Source organism: Mus caroli, unplaced genomic scaffold (assembly GCF_978045245.1).
Source record: "Mus caroli unplaced genomic scaffold, Mus_caroli_1 scaffold_22, whole genome shotgun sequence".
Taxonomy (NCBI): domain Eukaryota; kingdom Metazoa; phylum Chordata; class Mammalia; order Rodentia; family Muridae; genus Mus; species Mus caroli.
This window is the reverse complement of record NW_028227277.1, coordinates 7,676,029-7,695,668: the sequence shown is the minus strand read 5'-3', so window position 1 is coordinate 7,695,668 and position 19,640 is coordinate 7,676,029. Positions and strand designations below refer to the sequence as shown.

Here is a 19,640-nt window from a genome sequence, read left to right as displayed (position 1 = left end):
GGTTGGGTGCAAATATCTGCACCTGACCTTTTCAGCTGTTGCTGGGTCTTGTGGAGGGCAGTCATGATAGGCTCCTTTTTGTGAGTGTTCTATAACCTCAGTAATAGTGTCAGGCCTTGGGCCCTCCCACTGAGATGGACCCCACTTTGGCCTGCCACTGGACCTTCCTTTCCTCAGGGTCATCTCCATTTCTATCCCTATTCTTCTTTAAGACAGGAACAATATGCGTCAGAATTGTGACTGTGGGGTGGCAACCCCATCACTTACTTGAGCTTCCTGCTGGAGGTGGGTTCAAAAGTCCCTCTCCCTACTGAATGCCCTGGGTTTCCCCAAACCTCCTCTCTCCTGAGGTTGCTTGTTTACATTCTTTCTGCTGGCCCTCAGGGCTTCAGTCCTTTTCCCTCAGCCAATCCCAGACGAAGTTCCCCTCTCCCCCCAATTCCCCCTACCCTGTCCACTTTCCTTCCCAGGTCCCTACATTGCTCCTCATTGTGTCTTTTCACATAAATATAAAGAACCTTATATTGTAGGCACAATCTGATATGCATTGTCCCTTTAATAAAATACTTCTTTCTTTGTAATGTTATCTGACATTCTTAACAAATGCCTAGTACATTTTAAAGTTATTCCAAAGTACAGCGCTTCTGTCCTGTCATAGGCAATACTGTCAGTGTACTTGACACTGCTAATATTCACCCTTGTTTCTCTTTTCAAATAAGTGCCTTTCATTGCATCAGTAATCGATGATATTTTAATCTCAACAGAAAAAATTTAACTTTTTTGTTGATATTTTATATTCCGTTGTTGTAAAAACACACACACACACACACACACAGTGATCAAAAGAAGCTTGTGAGCAAAGTGTTTATTTACTTATGTACCTTGGTCACAATATATTGAATGAAGCCAAGGCATGAAATTGGATGCAGGCACTCCATGAAAGCATGACGGATAATGGCGATGACTTGCTTTATGTCCATGTTGTCTTAAGACCTTTTTCTTATAACTCCAAGAACAACTCGCCTACAGATGGTAGTGTTCACAGTCAGTATGGTCACCTAATATTAATCGTTAGTTAAGTTCATGGTTTACATACAAAACCACAGGTCAGGATGATTGTAGCATTTCCTCAGTTGAGATTCCTGGTTCTCAATATCTTCAGAATTGTGTCCTTATGGATGACACCATTTTTCACCAAAGTTTGGTAATTGGTATTACAATAGACAGTTCTGTCCTGTTTCTAAGTTCAAATTTGAATATTATTTAAAATTTTATAAGATTAAGTACTACTTTTGTTAAAACAAAGAAAAAATATGTTGAGTATCATTTAACATTTTCATAGTATGAATATTTCAATAATGAAATTTATCTTTGTACTTATGTATAAAATTTGAATCTGGTTTAATTAAAATAACATAACACTTTGGGACAAAGATACACATTAGCAACCCTGCACTAGAAGCCAAGATTGAGAAAACCTCCACAACCACCATGAACCTCCCGCTGGTGCTGTGGTAGATAGGGAGGAAGGTGATCCAGACACTGCAGAACACCAGCATGCTGAAAGTTAGGAACTTGGCTTCATTGAATGTGTCAGGAAGGTTCCTAGACAAGAAAGCCAAAGTGAAGCTCCCCAGAGCCAAGGAGCCCAAGTATCCCAGGACAACGTGGAAGGCAATGACAGAGCCTTTATTGCAAAGAATGACAATCTTCCCATGTTCAGATTGTATATCTCTGTCAATAAAGGGAGGAGATGTTACCAACCAGATTCCACAGAGAACAAGTTGGATTAGGGTACAAATGGGAATGACCAACTTAGGTGCCCCTGTTATCAACATCCCTCTCATTCTTCCTCCTGGAGTAGTGAGTTTGAAAGCCATGACCACAGTTATTGTTTTGGCCAACACTGTAGAAACAGCCACAGTGAAAAATACTCCAAATGTGGTCTGCTGCAAGATGCAGGTGACCTGGTCGGGATGTCCAATGAAGAGCAGGGAGCAGAGAAAGCAGAAAACTAGAGAGATGAGCAGGATGTAGCTGAGAATGCGGTTATTGGCCTTCACAATGGGAGTATCCTTGTACTTCACAAATGTGACGAGGACTAGAATTGTGATGGCCGAGCAGGACAGTGCCATGCAGCCTAGGGTCGTCCCCAGTGGATCTTCATAAGTCAGAAATGATACAGCTCTTGAGAGACAGTAGGTTTGCTCTATGTTGGCATACTTATCTTCTGGACACCTCACACACTGTTCCATATCTGCTGGCAAATGAAAATAAACCCTTATAAGTTATCATAATTACATAGGTAATAATTTTATATTTGTGTTATTCATAGGAAATATTAATAAATCATTTGTTGTTGAGCATCTATTCCATTCCTTTTTGCTGTAGAACCTCGAACTTAAGATTGCTCTGTATTAACCTATGTTTGTGATTGAACAAAACACCATCATATGAAGTAGAACAGAAAAAAATAATTATTAAATAAAAACAAAATATGATGACTAATAATAATAATTTCAGATTATTTAATTCCTCCAAACATAAATGCACTATTCACAGACACGGGTAATATGCAGACATCTTTGTTGATACCAGTTGATGAAGTGCATCATGTATTTTGTTTTCTTTGTGGGTATGCCATTTGTCTGTATACATACATAGGAACCAGAACATACAATTACTCATGCAAGTACTATTTGCATAAAGGAATATTTTCTTTCTTGAATTAATATGCCTCATATACATATACATGTACCTCTCATTGTTTTACAATCTCTTTCTTCACAAATACACACCCCAAGCTCCATGTCATAAAGGCTATGGTTGTCCATATTCATCCCTCTTTCCTTAGAGAGGGAGTGATTGACGATAAGCAGTATCCCATCTGTTGCTGTATTCTTCAAAACTTCACTCTTGTTCTAACTCTTTAACAGGAAATTATTAATCCATTAAGCCATCTAAGTTCTTAAAATATATTCCATTAAACAACAAGTGTTACCCTGAGCATCCAGTCTTTGTCAGGGACTAAGCTGTGTGATGGAAGGAAAGATTATGGACTGATCAGCTAGTCAAGTTTACCTGTTCAACGAATCAAAGAAAAATAAACCTGTGCATAGATTATGCCTAAAATGTTTCTTTTAAAAATTGTTACACAGGTATGTCCCCCTAAAGATTTTCTATATAATATAAAACCAGTAACCATCATATTGTGAGAAAAAACCTTGCTTGAAGAAGATATTGTAAATTATTTGCTGGGTCCAAACGAAGTGGGTATTATTTAACTGATTAAGTTCTGAAACATGGAGATTTTAGGTCGTCAGTTTGCATTTAGGCCATATTATATTCCTTGTTTGGAAAGAACAGGTATTCAATTTCAACAATTTTTCTCCTGCATGCAAGCATGTACCTGTTTCATTGGAAACCTCATTTTCTGGGCATTGAACACAATCGAAGCAGCAGTTTGCTGTTTCTTTCTGACGAATTTTCCTGAATCCTGCAGTACAGGCCACACTACACACAGAGGATGGAACCTGAAGAAGTGAATAAATATTATATAATATGCGTGTGAGTGAGTGTGTATATCACACATTTGTCAAACGAATAATGACCCATAGATTGATACATGGGACACTAACAGATATGATTATACATATTCTTCTGATATTACTTATTCTTCTGTATTATTTAAAGGTATCAGACACATTATTATTTTATATTTTCCTGCAATGCACTGAATGTCACACAATATTTACTATATCATGTAATATTATATATGTAACATTCAGGTTGTAGCAATTTAAATTTTTTCTTCCTAAACTGATCAATCCAAAAGAACGTTTATGTGACACCTGCTTTTCTCTCATGATTTATAAATTACAAAAAAAATAAAAAGTAAAAAAGAAGAGTGAGCTGTATAGGGGGAAAAGTTAGGGGAAATGGGTAAATCTAAGAAGAGTAGTTTGATGACTATGACCAAAATAAGTTAGGTAAGACTCCCATAAATTTAACAAAGTTTTCCTAAGTGTAAAAGAACTTGAACACACTATCCCTTACCCTTTCTCCCATGGGTCTAGGAGGGAGCTCCCCCACCCACCCACTCCTGCCTCAACACCCAAGCATTCCCCTCTGCTGGGGCAAGAAACCGTCACAGGACTAAAGGATTCCCCTCGTACTGATGCCAGATAAGGGCATCCTCCACAAAGGAGGGGAAAACAGGATGGTGCATAACATTTGAAATGTAATTTTTTTTTAAATCCAAAATATATAAATTAAAAAATCCTTCAATCTGGAGAAACATTTATGTTAATGAATACATGCTATAGTTAAGTAGTCTATACATTAGTTCACACTGAGTCAGAAAATTCCATGGGTTATATATAGTTACAAAACTTTAATTAATTATATGTAAATATATACTATATTATAAATTTATCAAAGTTATTCCTGTATTGTGTTTGAATTGGCATATGGGAGCTATTGAACATGAAATCCAGAGGATATTGATCCTTCTATGCCCAGATTAACATGAAGTTAAGAGTTATCAAATTTTGATGATAGTAACTGAGAATGGTCTTTTGCAAGAACAGCAATTGGTCTTAACCAGAGAATCTTATATTTAAAAATCTACATATCCTGAAAAATAAATATTATGGTATACCCACTGATGTTCCTCCCATGGCCCATTCCAAATCATCAGATATATGAAGTTGTTGACTCTTCGGAAAACAAGGTAAATAGCTTCCTAATTTCACTTTTAATCCAAGGCCTTGTGGAAAATTCCAAATGATGAAAATATCATACTCTACACTGATTTTTCCTATTCTTCATGTTCACCAGTGTTCCAACAGGGTTCGTAAATACCCTGGTTTTCATCAGAGAAGACACCTAGAAGATATTCATGCTTACATATGCATATCAATAAAGATAATGCCAAGTTGAGAATTTTCGCTGTTTTCTTAATGATTGTCAGAAAAGACAGCTATATTGAAATAAACCTGTGTAGTAAAAAACAGTATACACAATTGATAATTGAAAATTTATATGCTTCATATTAATATTTGACGGTAATATGTTCCTGAAAAAATGATTATCAGATAGCAAGTAACATGGTGTGTTTGTGTGTGTGTGTGTGTGTGTGTGTGTGTGTGTGTGTGCCTCTGTGAACATGTTTGTCAAAAATAATTTTAAAAAATGTACCCATGTATGTGAGAATGAAGGGGAAGTCTGAATGACTGAAAATTGTGAAAATAAAAAAGTTGGAGTTTATGTACATACAGTGTACACATATAAAATGAACATAAACTTAAGAAAATGGGAAGTCTTAATCATTTATGTTTTTGTAAATTGTTAATTTAAATGAATAACTATTAACCACAGCCCATGTATCAATTTTTGAGACACTATATTTTAGAAAAATATTCAGTCTTGTCATCACTTAAGACTTTAATGATAAAACTCTTGGTTCCTCTTTTAATTTTGAAATCATTTGGTGAAATGCTGAGACACCTTTTCACAAATCTAACTGATATTCATATAAATGTAATGCCCCCTATTAAATATTATCTTTGTTCATGATATTCATCCATGTAAAAGAATCATTAGGGACTTTTGCAGTATACAAATTATTGCACTGAGAGAATAATCTCTAACAAATGTACAGTTGTTCCTCTGGGTCCATTTAAAAGATCACATTGATATATATAAGCATAATGAAATGTAAGAAACTTTACCTGCTGACAAGCAGTGAAATATCTTTTGGGTTTTGCCTTTTTCTGAGACTCTACTTGTTGAAGAATGTGTTCATGGTAGGTGTGGGCCGCAGCATAAACAGCATTGTACAGATTGTAACCTTCATCACTCATGGCCATATCATAGCTGTGCAGTGCTGTCCATTCCAATGTGTTGTTGAATGTAATATAATCCATTTTACTGCTGTTCTTAGAGATTGAACAATTAAAATAATTCCATTCCAGTATAGTATGAGAAATATCTTTTAGGTATTTGACAGTGTTCATTGTTTTCATAAAATTCCTAAATTTAGGAATCTCAACTTTGTGGTGTGCAAAAGTGATAGTGGCATGGAAGAGATTAAGGGTGAATTCTTTTTTATGTGTGATGACATCCCATTGTGAGGTTGTGATCCAGATTCTCTGAGCACCTAAATCTTCCCATCTTCTAAAGCTGACTTCTAGAGTAGAGTTCATTTCACCAAAAATGATAACAACCTTTGCTGAAGATGTCATAATTTGGTTATCATATATTGTAGCCCTTGTCATGTATATCTGCATGTTTTCTGGGATCATATTAACAAAAGCTAAACAGATCCCATGCATTTGGCTTTCTTCTCTTAAATCTGAGAGAAACTGAATACCCTGATCATCATCTGAGATGACCAGTCCTATCCAAGTCCATCTAAAATGAAACATCAAGGAGACCATGCCATGTGATAAATGTGTGTCCTTGGTGGCTACCTGATGGACATGGGGCAGCCGGTCATGGTCGCGTAGGTTAGGATTAAATGTTCCAAAGAAAACCTAAAGGATATAGAAGACAGGATGAAACTTCCAGTGAGGAATATGATTATTAGGATATTTGGACTCATATACATGTATCGCTACTCACCTTCCAGAACTCTAGATAAGAACAGTAAGATTGTACTATACACATTATGTATTATTCCTATTAGATGCTTGACTATTCCTGACAAGTCTAAAATTCCTAGAACACAATTTTACCTGTATGCACAGTACATCTATGAACTGATTATTTAATTCATATATATATATAATGTGTATGTATGTGTGTGTATTTGTGTAGCAGCACACCCACAAATGCATTATTTCCAAGTTTTCTTGTAGGCACCTGTAAATGTAATTTAATGTTCTTAACCCATTCAGTGTCACAATTTCTTACCAGTGGCATTGAAGAATGCATTGCCAGGTTTAAGGATGTTTTCCATGATGGTCCTGTCAGACCTATCATACATGAATCATCTAGATAACAGAAATAATTAACAAAATTCATATGTCCATTTATTTGTGTATATTCTTGATCCAGATTTTTCAATAAATCATGACAGTTTCCACCAATGATGGAGAACATCAAAGTCATGTTGGGTAAAAGATAAGGATTTTTGTTGATCTCATCGGTAGCAAAAAACATTACCAGAAGAAGCTCATATTCACTTGCTGCAATTCTAAAACAAGGCATAGTGATGATAAGGGGGATGTTTGAAATATGAAATTTCAAATACTGTAAGATTTATAATATGAGATATGTTAAATCTGCCTCCCAAGTGCAGGGATTAAAGGAGTGAGCCACCAAAGCCCGGCCAGGCTAATTATTTTAGGATATATTTTATTTAATCTTATTTATCCATTTCAAGATATATATACAAAATGACACGTTATACCATATGACCAGAATATTATCCTTTAGGGTATTGTACACATCAAGTTAATGTTACCTTTTAGTGTGTTCTTACTATTTCTATTTTGTAAAAAAAGTTTCAACACTCTTTCCCTCATAATCTGCAGCCACAAATGATAAAATCTCACTAATTGGATCTCAAACCTAATACCCACATTGACAACAGGTTCTTTTCCACAAGAAGTACTATGATTCTCATAGATTTATCTTTACAGACCTCAGATGTAGAGATTAAGGCCAGAATTTTCCCTATGTATCAAGGGCACATGACATAGGATGAATGGAAAGGAATTGTGAATAAATATTAACTACTAAATAATTTTAAAATTACTGAGTAATTAATAGAAATATTGACCTTGTATCTGATAGTGATAATAAGCCAAATCTGTGCTTGTTCATTTGTGTAATTGAATAAAAAGATTAGTCTGGTAATTGAATATAATCTAGCATTCTTTTTCCACATTCAGTATCAAATTCAGGATTGCAGGAAGAGGCTCATTGAAAGACTATTTTATGAAGGAAAGTATATGTATATTCACAAGTATATAAGTAATGTTATACATTTAGCCAGATATAGTAGACCAACCCATACACAAATATTTCAATGAAACAATGCATGTTCATCTGTTGGAAACCAGAATTAGGTAACACTTTTACGAAGGCATTTAGATGCATGATCATAATGAGGTGTTGGCAGAAAATTGAATATAGGCAGTGATGCAGTCTCTTCATATTGAGTTCTAGACAAAGGAGGGAATTGTGAATTCAAGGCAGATGAAAAGATATCTTTCAACATATATTATCAACGAAGACTCAAGAGAGAGAATCCAGACCTTCACATTATCCAGCATTGTGAACTGGAGTATAATTGCACTAAAACTATACTAAACTGTGACACATTTCGAAGTATTAAAATAGTGATTGATATAAAAATTTGTTTTCAGGGGTTCTTCAAGTTACATGGTGAGGAAGAGAACAGAACCCACAGTTTCTGTATACAGCTAAATATTTCAAACTAGTGACATTGATACATTAAATAAAGTTAACGACTTACCTAAAATTTGAAACTAAATTTAAAAAATTACTATTAGTATAAGATTTTTCAGTTTCCCAAAGGTAAAAATGACACTCCCTTTGCAAATCTCCATCATTATCTTCACTATTCTTTATTCTCCAAAAGCAGCTTGGTTCAGTCAAACAGCACATGATGAGAGAAAACTTCAGAAACAAAAATAAAATAGTGAAAGCACAGAGCTTCTTCATGTCTGCTAGGATCTAGGATGGAGCTGTTGTGAAATCCGTTTCTGATGTAGAAAGACATCACACACACAGTTACACCTATGTGTCTGTATTAAGGCTACTTCTGTCTGGAGATCCACTTATTATATTCACAGTTCCTTTCTATTTCTCCTATGTCAGGCTCCCTAGATACATAGGGAAAATTCTTGCCTCAGGCTCTACATCTGAGGTCTGAAAACTTTTCATCAACATATTTTTGAAAACATGTTTTGATATCATGTTTTCTACCCTCAGGGGTCATGACTGCATTCATGTGCATAGAGTAAATCCCAAGGACAATCTTCTCCTGTATAGTTCATACCTGACCATGTGTCAACAGCCATTATGCACAAACACAATGGATTTCATCAGAAGTTCTATACTGTGACAGAAGTTGAGAAGGTCATAAAAGTTCCATATCACTCAGATGTTGAGTTTAATCATGAAACATTATGTAACACATTGTCTAGTTTAGGGAAGGACAGTCTCACATGCAACATTGAGCCTGGAGTTGGCCATGCTCTCTGTTGTTCATATATTGTTGTTCATATATTGTATGCCACTCATGTTTACAAAATATCTCCAAACTTCCTGTGATTCCTGCCATCTGGAGAACATGTCAATATGCTAATTCCAAAAATGCCTGGGTTTTTAAAGATTGAACACCCATCCTGTCCAATATCAGTACCTGTGCAGACATTCACTGATATGCTGATCTCTTTCCTGATAATCAGTGCCTGGCAGTCAATGACATTTGATGAAACATTTCTTTGGTTGATGTATGTTCACACCTCATTAAGAAGTTAGAGACTAATTTCATATATTTTGCTCAAGGGAAAGAAGTTAGGTGTCATTTAAGAGGTAGAATTTTATTGCTAATGTTAGCATATACCTCATATTTTTCATTTACTTCTACTTGGCATTTGTTTTGAAATATTTCTATCCTGGATTAAATTTAAACAAAATAGATTCATGCTTTTAAAGCTAATTTATATAATTTGGTTAGATTACGATGAGTGACAAAGATGAAGCATTGATTTGATTTCTAATTTCTTGAACTACCTTATATTTTTGTTCATAATATCCATATTGAATTGAGTGAGTCTTAAACACCATTTTTGGAATGGTTGGTATGTCACTGGATTATAACAAAATCCTGCTATGGATTTTATTTTATTATCTTTGTTACTATGAATACACATTTGTTTAATACTTTGGTTGAACTACGACTATTTCAGTGCAAATTTTTTCAGTACAAACCAATAGACTGGGTAAATTAAGTGTTCTGTTGTCATATTGTTATATACCTGGTGCTAATACCATGTCAAATTAACTGGGAATGTGCATGGAGGCTGACTCTTCACTCCACTGTGACTGCTATTGTGCCATCCTGGGCTGTGGCAGTCTTTTGGAAGTCATTTGGTGCACATGAGCAATGGAATGGGATCCATACCATACTCATTAAAACAAGACTACAGGTCAAACATTTAGGTCTTTAATAATCTTGAACTTGTATTTGCTCAGATTTAGAAGTGAGGCTCCATGTGTTTTTCTGCAGAGACATCCTCCATGTTGCTTGAAACACAAATAGTATTTCTTAAAATCTCTTTTCTTTTTGCCTAAAGCTCATGTTATAGACTTAATTTGGAGGAAAGAAGGCAGAGCACACCTGATCGTGTTCTTCCTGATTATCAAGGGACTCTTTGGTTTCTATTTTCCTTTAAGTTGCTCTGTTGGTTGCCAATCTTAAGCTATCCACTACAGTACTTTATGGGTTTATAAAACAAAGTTGTTTTCTATGTTTCACAGATAATTTTCCATAGCTTCATTCCAGTTGCTTGTCCCTTTATTTCTTGTTGAAATCAGATATCTGATTCCATGTCATGCTCTGTGGAACATGTGATGGCCTCTATCCTATTTTCATGTCAGAGAATAATCTTAGAAGTGTTTCTGGTGTATTTTCATTAAATTTTGTTGTCATTTATTAGTAAACCATTCTTATCCTGTTTTTCCCCATTAATCAGATACTGATTTGTGATTCTTCAATCATTTGAAATAAGGTTTGATATGGCACAGAAGTACGATTTATACAAGGCATTAAAGCACTTTTGAGTATCTGCACTCATCGATCTACATGGATGGAAAGACATCCTCTTTCATGAAAATATATGCAATAGCAAAGATGTTATTAATTAACCACAGATATTTGCAAGGCAATGTGATGCCCATTATACATCTACGCATAAACAAATATAATTTCATTTTCTTCCTTACAGATAACATCTCAGTCTATTATAATTAAAGTAAATATTTTAGAAAATTCAATGTATTCTAATGAGACTAAATTTGATATGTTATAGCTTGTTTACACTCAGGATTTTTAACCCAATGCATCATATTGGCATGACATATTATTTCACAAATACTCAACCTCCATGCAGGATTGCTGATGGTGATTCTTGCAAGCTGTCCTCTAAAAACCTCTTAATCCATAGAACTTAGCTTATAGTAAATGCTCCAATTTCCCTTCCAATCTTCATTGTCCATATACATAACTATACTAATATTGAATACCAAAACAGAATTTCAATATTATATAAAAATTTTACACCTGAAGGACCTCTGTAGTCTGAACTTATGAAAGCAGGATGCACCTCCCAACCCTTCCAACCTACCTGACTGACAGGAGCTCTTCCATAATTAGGAACATAGGTGAGCCCTTTGGGTGAAGACCCACATCATTTAGGACCTCCACAGAGATAAGCACATGAGGTATCTATCCAGCTCTTCCTGAGTACTATTGTCTTTCCAGTTTGCATCTCCAACTGAAGCTATTGAAGATCAATATGCCTTCCCCAGACCCCAAAGCCAACCTGGCTTCTATTAGATCTGCCTAAAACAGAGACAGTGGGATGTACGATGGTTGCACCAAGCAAAGACACTGAAGGCATGCCCTAACCAGATACAGCACTTCCTGACTCCCAGGAGGCCCTCTGGAATCCAGGTCACACTACATTATTTGTATCCAAAGAGTACTGATCCAATCCCAGATACCCAGACAAGTTAACAGCAGAAATGACCAGATGGTGAAAGAAAAATAAAAGGACATAACCAACAGAGGCCAATGTAATTTGGCATTATCAAAACCCAGTTTTTCTACCCTGAATATTTAAACACTCATGAAGAGCAAGATTTTAAGCTAAAATTGCATCTCATGAAGATGACAAATAACCTTAATGAGGATAAAATAACACCTTTATAGAAATACAGAAAACCACGGGCTAAAAGGTAGAAACCGTTAGAGAGGAAACAAATAATTCACTTGAAGACATGCAGGAAAATACAATTCAAAGGTTTTTGGAATGGAACAAAACAGGCCATCCACAAAAATGGGAAAAGAAAGAATAAAGAAGTTCAAAACCTATTCTGCTCATTCATCCGACTCCAGACACATAGAAGAAAGCTTTCCTTACACCACCCATCTATCCTGAATCTCCGAGACGCTGGCACAAAGCCAAGCTTCACTCAGCAGCATTAGAGCCCAGGACTACTTCAATTCCCCTACGAACTCTCCACCCACGTTCATGTGATCTAAGGCTCCTGAAACATAAAAAACTGGAGGTCTGAAAACAGAATTCTGTTGCTGTTGATATTATTTTTATTTTTTTATTAGTTATTTTCTTTATTTACATTTGAAATGCTATCCTGACAGTCCCCTGTTCCCTCCCCCTGCCCTACTCCCCAACCCACCCACTCATGCTGTAGACCCTGGCATTCTCCCTGTACTGAGGCATATAATCTTCACAAGACCAAGGACGTCTCCTAAAATTGATGGCCTACCAGGCAGTCCACTGTTACATATGCAACTGGAGACACAAGCACTGGGGTGGGGGGTAATGGTTACTTCATGTGTATTGTTCTTCCTATACAATTGCAAGTCCCTTTAGCTCCTTGGGTACTTTCTCTAGTTCCTTCACAAAGGGCCCTTTGCTCCATCCAATAGATGACTCTGAGCATTCACTTCTGTATTTGCCAGGCATTGGCAAATTCTCCCAAGACACAGTTGTATCAGGGTCCTGTAGGAAAATTTGCTGGCATCTTCAACATTCTCGGGGTTTGGTGGTTGTTTATGTGATGGATCCCCAAGTGGGGCAGTCTCTGGATGGTCCTTCCTTCTCTCTCAGCTCTGAACTTTGTCTTTATAACTACTTCCATGGGTGTTTTGGTCCCTTCTAGGAAGGAACGAAATATCCATACTTTGGTCTTTCTTCTTCTGGAGTCTCATGTGTTTTACAAATTGTTTCTTGGATATTTTAAGTTTATGGTCTAATATTCACTTATCAGTGAGTACATATCATGTTTGTTCCTTGGTAATTGGGTTACCTCATTTAGGATGATGGATCTCATCTATTTGCCTAAGAATTTCATAAATTCATTGTTTTTAGTTGATGAGTTGTACTCCATTGTGTAAATGTACCATATTTTTTTTTATCCATTACGCTGTTGAGGGACATCTGGGTTCTTTCCAGATTCTTGCTATTATAAATAAGGCTGCTATGAACATAGTGGAGCATGTGTCGTTCTTACAAGTTGGAACATCTTCTGGGTATATGCCCAGGAGAAGTATTGCTGGATCTTCTGGTAGTACTATGTCCAGTTTTCTGAGGAACTGCCAGACTGATTTCCAGAGTGGTTGTACAAGCTTACAATCCCACCAACAATGGAGGAGTGTTTCTCTTTCTCCACATCTTCGCCAGCATCTGCTGTCACTTGAATTTTTGATCTTAGCCATTCTGACTGGTGTGAGGTGGAATCTCAGGGTTGTTTTGATTTGCATTTCCCTGATGATTAAGGATGTTGATCTTTTCTTTCAGTTGCTTTCAGCCTTTGGTATTCATCAGTTGAAAATGATTTGTTTAGCTCTGTACCCTACTTTTTAATAGGGCTATTTGATTTTCTGGCATCCATCATCTTGAGTTCTTTATATATATTGGATATTAGTCCCTTATCTGAATTAGGATCAGAAAATATCCATCCCTAACCTGTTAGTTGCCTTTTTGTCTTATTGACATGATCTTTCACCTTACATAATCTTTGCAATTTCATGACGTCCCATTTATCGATTCTCAATGGATGCAAGCTCACTTCTGACTCACTATTACCTCTCTACACTTAAAATCCTTTCTAGTAATTTGACTCATCAGTTTTTCCAGTATGTATATAAATGTATCCAATAGGCACTGTTTGAAAATCCTAAGAGCTGTTGTTATAGCTATAACACTGTTGACATAACAGAAGATGCTAATGGCTCTCCAGGACATAACAGTATCTACTGAGGAGGTACGTCTGATCTCATTGGGAATGGCCTTTAACTCTCTGTTATTGTTCTTGCTGTGTTTATGAGAATTTGATGGGTACTTTCCGAGATACTCTCCAGGGACATAGCCCTTGAGAATCCCCTCCTACCAAAGCCATATAATTCTCTTGGCTTGAATTTAAACACTTGATCTCTTACAAGATGGGGAACTGAGTCTTCACATTCCAAAGCCTGCTAAGGAATGGCTCATCCCTTCCTCAAAATGCCCCCATTCATCAACAAAATTAATTAAATAGTACTGAGTGCAAACACCAGGATGAATTCAGAGGAGGAAAGATGACCTGCCTCATTATGTACAGGTGCCTGATACGTGTTCAACGTGGGATGTGGGTTGGAGTAAAGTCATAGAAGCAATGCATTTATTCTTTGAAAGTTGCCCCAAGTCACAACACAGGCTGATATAAATTCTCTTGTGGTTACTAAAGTTCACTATTACAGGAAGAGCACATTAATGAAAAGAATAAAGCTGAGAAAAGAAAAATGTACAATGTTGGTTTAAATAAAAAAGGGGCAGTAGGAAATAAAATGGAGCTAAATCCTGTGTTCAAGGAGATAAACAGAATAAGGGAGTGGTGCCTTGCCAAGATCCCACCCAGCTAATCTTATGTTCAAACATGGTGGTACACAACTTTATCCCAGGAGACAAAGACAAGCTGATCTATGAGTTTGAGGTTAGCCTCATATTGAGCAAGTTCCAAGCTGAGAAAAATTTAAGTCCAGGTATATTGGTCTACATTTTTAATACCTGCATTCAGGAGATGAACCATTAATAAACCAGTAATAGAGGAGCCCCTGTCTCACTGTGGACACTAGAACCAGGAATAAGTGTTCTTTTCAGATCTATATGTTAGTTCAAGGCTCCAGATATCCATAGTTGTCTTTCTATGACTATAAGCCATACATCGATTCACCCCTTCCTCCTCACTTTGTTTATGATAAAAGTTCAATCAAAGCAACAGAGAAGCAAGTTAATATTTGAAGAAATTTGAAATAGGAAAAAAATATGTCCTTAAATATCAGATAACAAATATAATCTTGTATAAATTAGCATTGCATAGAATGAGAAACAGTTTATAAAAGAAACAACAGAATATGCAGGCACTGGTGTAATATTGTTGGAAAGGATAAATAGATATATAGTGACCTTGAATATAGAGTGGTTCCTGAGGTCAAATGTTCTGCAATGGCTGCAAATACAGGGGAAAAGCTGGATAAAATTAAATTGTTTAACGTTAATTGAAGATTTGGAGTATTATTCCTACATTTTTTTTTGAAACAAGGTCTTACTAGGAAGTATCATTAGATTAATGTTTCCAGTGAAGGTCAGAATTCATTTTCTCATTATTTCCCCCATCATTTTCTTTAAATATGTTAACACTTTGTAATAATTTAAAGACTATTTTGAGTTCGATGAAGGGAAATTGGCATACTTTTCTAATTTATGTTAATTTATTTTAAGGTAGGCTATCTATATCACACATGGCTGGTTTGTACTCACAATATAGGGCTGCCTGGGAAAAAACAGACAGAAATGTTCAGGCCTCTGCCTCTAAAGTGCTTGGATAAAACATGAACCAACAAAACCACCTGACACCACTTCTAGTTTTCATGGATAATAACTTTCTCTGCAGGTATTATATATAGTATTGTCAATAAGTTTGTGAAAGAAAATGTTCTCACATTAATATGTGTTCCTTCTTTTCTATCACTGGTTTTCTTCTTGAAATCTGAATGAATGATGGGCTTAGATTTGGGTACAACGCTAAACAAAAATTCTCAACTGAGGAATAGAAAATGGCAGAGAAGCACCTAAAGCATAGTTCAACATTTTTAGTCATCAGGGAAATGCAAATCATTACAACCCTGTGATTCCACTCACACCAGTCAGAATGGCTAAGATCAAACTTTCAGGGTACAGCACATACTAGTGAGGATGTAGATAAAGAGGAACACTCCTCCATTGCTGGTGGGATTGCAAGCTGGTACAACTACTCTGCAAATCAATTTGGCAGTTCCTCAGAAAATTGGACATAGTACTAACTGAGGACCCGGAAATACCACTCCTGGGCATAAATCCAGAAGATGTTCCAACATGCAATAAGGACACATGCTCCACTATGTTCACGGCAGCCTTATTTGTAATAGTTAGAAACTGGAACGAACCCACATGTCCTTCAACAGAGGAATGGATACAGAAAATGTGGTACATTTACACAATGGAGTACTATACAGCTATTAAAAGTGATGAATCCATGAAATGCTTAGGCAAATGGATGGAACTAGAAAATATCATCATGAGTGAGGTAACCCAATCACAAAAGTACACACATGGTATACACTCGTTGATAAGTGGATACTTGCCCAGAAGCTCAGAATACCCAAGATACAATTCACAGACCAAATGAAGTTCAAGAGGGAAGACCAAAGTATGGATACATTGGTTGATCCTTCATAGAAGGGAGAACAATATAACCATAGAAGGAGCTACAGAGACAAAGTGTGGGGAAGACACTGAAAGACTGATCATCCAGAGATGGCCACAACTGAGGATCCATCACGCATACTGTCACCAAACCAGATAATACTGTGGATGACAACAAGTGCTTGCTGACAAGAGACTGATATAGCAGTCCTCTGAGAGACTCTACCAGTGCCTGACAAATACAGCAGCAGATGCTCACAGCCATCCATTGATGTGATCACAGGATCCCTAATGCTAGAGAAAGGAACCAAGGAGCTGAAGGAGTTTGCAGTCCGATAGGAGGAACAACAATATGAACTAACCAGTACCCCCAGAGCTCCGAAGGACTAAATCACCAACCAAAGAGTACACAGGGTGGGACCTATGGCTCCATCTGCATAGGTAGCAGAGGATGGCTTAGTCAGTCATCATTGGGAGGAAATGCCCTTGGTCCTGTGAAGGCTCTATGCCCCAGTGTAGGGGAATGCCAGGGTCAGGAAGCAAGAGTGCATGGGCCTGTGGGTAGGGAGAGGGGGCAGGGAGTGGGGGGGTTCAGAGGGTAAACCTTTTGAAATATAAATAAAGAAAATATTCAATAAAAAAGGGGAAAAAGAAAAGAATAATATCCAATAAGTGAATTTTAATTTTAGCTGTTTCTACAAATGTTTCCTCCTTCTCCCCTTGTCTCTACCCCTCTTTCCAGTTCATTCTCAAACTGGTTTTAATTTTCTGTTCCTTTGTGGCTAATGTTTCACTTCCTCATATTTTGTCATTCGGTCGTTTTAATTTCAACTTCTGAGAATATCAAGTCTTGTATCCTTTAAAAATCAAGTTAAATTATTTTTATATTCAGTTTTTTTATTCTTTATATAATTTAGATTATAGTTCTTTATGTGCAGTAAACAATAACATTTGTTAAGCAGCTGTATATAGTTCCTTGGATGTTTATGAGACTTACATTGACACTTAGTTGGATATGGCTGCAAAATCAAATTATACATTTACTACTTCACTGAAATTCTTTTCATACTGTAGTGGCAATATTTTGGTTCTCTTCATCTATGGTCCTAGGAGCTTCTATTAACTGGTATAATGAATCATATATATTATAATGTCCACATATTTTCCTTCTTTTACACTATTGCTTGATCAATAAAGGGCATGTTTTTATGTTTGAATTTTAGTATGATTCTTCATAGTTCTCTTTTTTTTTTTGTAGAATCAGAGGAAGCACACACACAAACACACATGAAGAGAAACATATATGTGCCCACTAGCAATTTCATGATACCTGAAATTAAATTGTATGTGATTGTATACATGAGTGATTCCAAATGTCTAACAGAGAACTCCTTTAGCTGAAATACATCTTCATCAAAGATCCTGGGTATAAAATCATCTCAAAAAAAAAAAACCACTGGCCTTCATTTTTCCAAACATAAAATGTGTGTAGAAATTAGACAAAATGTTTTTACCATACAAATTGCATATTCAATAATATCAAAGTTCTTGGTATTACTTTAAACAAGATATGTATGAAGAATTGATAAGTAATTTTAATGGAAAAACAGCAGTACTAATTATAGATTGGTTCCAATGCTATTTATGATATTTTAGCTCCCAAATTCACATTAGTCTCTACATGTCTATAGACTGAGTATCCCTGTCTCCAATTGGCTCAATATGGTAAATAAAATGACCAACAGCCAATATCCAGACAAAAAGACAGATGAAAATTTAAATTTCCCAAAGAGGAGACTATGAGAAAAGAAAAACAAACAAACAAACAAACAAAAAACCAAAACAAACAACAACAACAAAAAAAACCAACGAGGGAAAATGTCCATGACAGAAAATCAAAATGATCAAGCCTACATCTACAAGAGAAAAAAAGTACAATACAATATCAAAATATGGGCCTAGCATAATCTCATAGGCCACTTTCCCCCAACTGGGTATGAAATAACAAAGATAAAATGTTGATTTAAAAAAAATAATTCACGAATATTGGGTGGGAGAGTGTGCTAGCTGCACAAAGGCTTTAAAATGCCCAGGCAATACACTGTTTAAGGCGTATTCAAAATAAGACTACATGTGTATGTGACTTTCATTAATAAATCCAAAACATTTGGGCAGCTGAAGAGAAGACATACACACCCACTGAAAACATAGAACACTACCACATCATAAGGCCATCTTCTGTAAGTATATCATCATGCCTGTCTAGAAAATTTCCGTTTTTAGTCGTTTGCTCAATAAAATTAACTTTATGATTTGGCCTACACACAGTGCCATTCTTGATATTAAAATGATCAATTTTGAGATTGTAATTGTGATTTCAATCATCAAGGGCAAAAACGTTTTCTTACCCATGATAATATGAAGTTTATATTCTATGACCCCAGAGGTCTTAGTAGCTATATCCTTCCCAAGCAAGAGATCAGTGTCCATGCTCAGGCTTGGTGGTCATTATCTCTCTCCAGAAAACACTTGTCCACTGGATAATAGGGCCTGCAATCTGCATAAAATAATGGGGTGTTTTTAGATTCTAGACATATAGACCACATATGGAGGCAGTCAGTTGTGATATACTGTGGTTAATTCAGTCACAAAATAGTTTGGAAGTGGCTAAGAGACAGACAAGAGCTGTTTTTGACATATAGAATTTGAAAATTTATTGACAAATTGGGATAAACATCTGGTGGCCAGTGTCTGCTGAGATGAGCATCTTATAACCTTTCTGACCGAGCATGGAACATAAAGATATAGTGCATCTTTTGTTCTTGTCTCTGGGTCAGAGTGTCAGATCTGAGGTATCTTGTTTTCCTGATCTCTGTCTGTAGGCATCATCTCTAGGCAAGGTCTTCCTGAGAAGGTCCCTCCCATCCTGAACTATCACTTGCTGTAAGTTGTTCTGGAACTTCTTAATAACAAGTTTGTTTGTTTGTTTGTTTGCTTGCTTGCTTTTTATTATTATTATTTATTTTTTTTTGTACCTAGAGCATAGGAAGAAAGTAGACATCTCAAGTCTTCTGCTACCAATTGGATGGTCTGGCTCTTCTCTTCATCCAGTCACTCTTCTTCCAAGTTTAC

The 19,640-nt window shown here is 36.2% G+C and overlaps 1 protein-coding gene across 1 annotated transcript; it reads right to left on the bottom strand.

The window, feature by feature from the left end:
- Positions 1-1,075: 1,075 nt before the first annotated feature.
- LOC147000046 (vomeronasal type-2 receptor 116-like) lies at positions 1,076-8,694 on the bottom strand. Its single transcript, XM_085834285.1, is given in 7 exon segments — positions 1,076-2,260; positions 3,410-3,533; positions 4,665-4,806; positions 4,808-4,887; positions 5,733-6,536; positions 6,916-7,198; positions 8,486-8,694. Coding segments are annotated over 7 exon segments (2,550 nt in total). The 3' UTR covers positions 1,076-1,352.
- Positions 8,695-19,640: the final 10,946 nt, after the last annotated feature.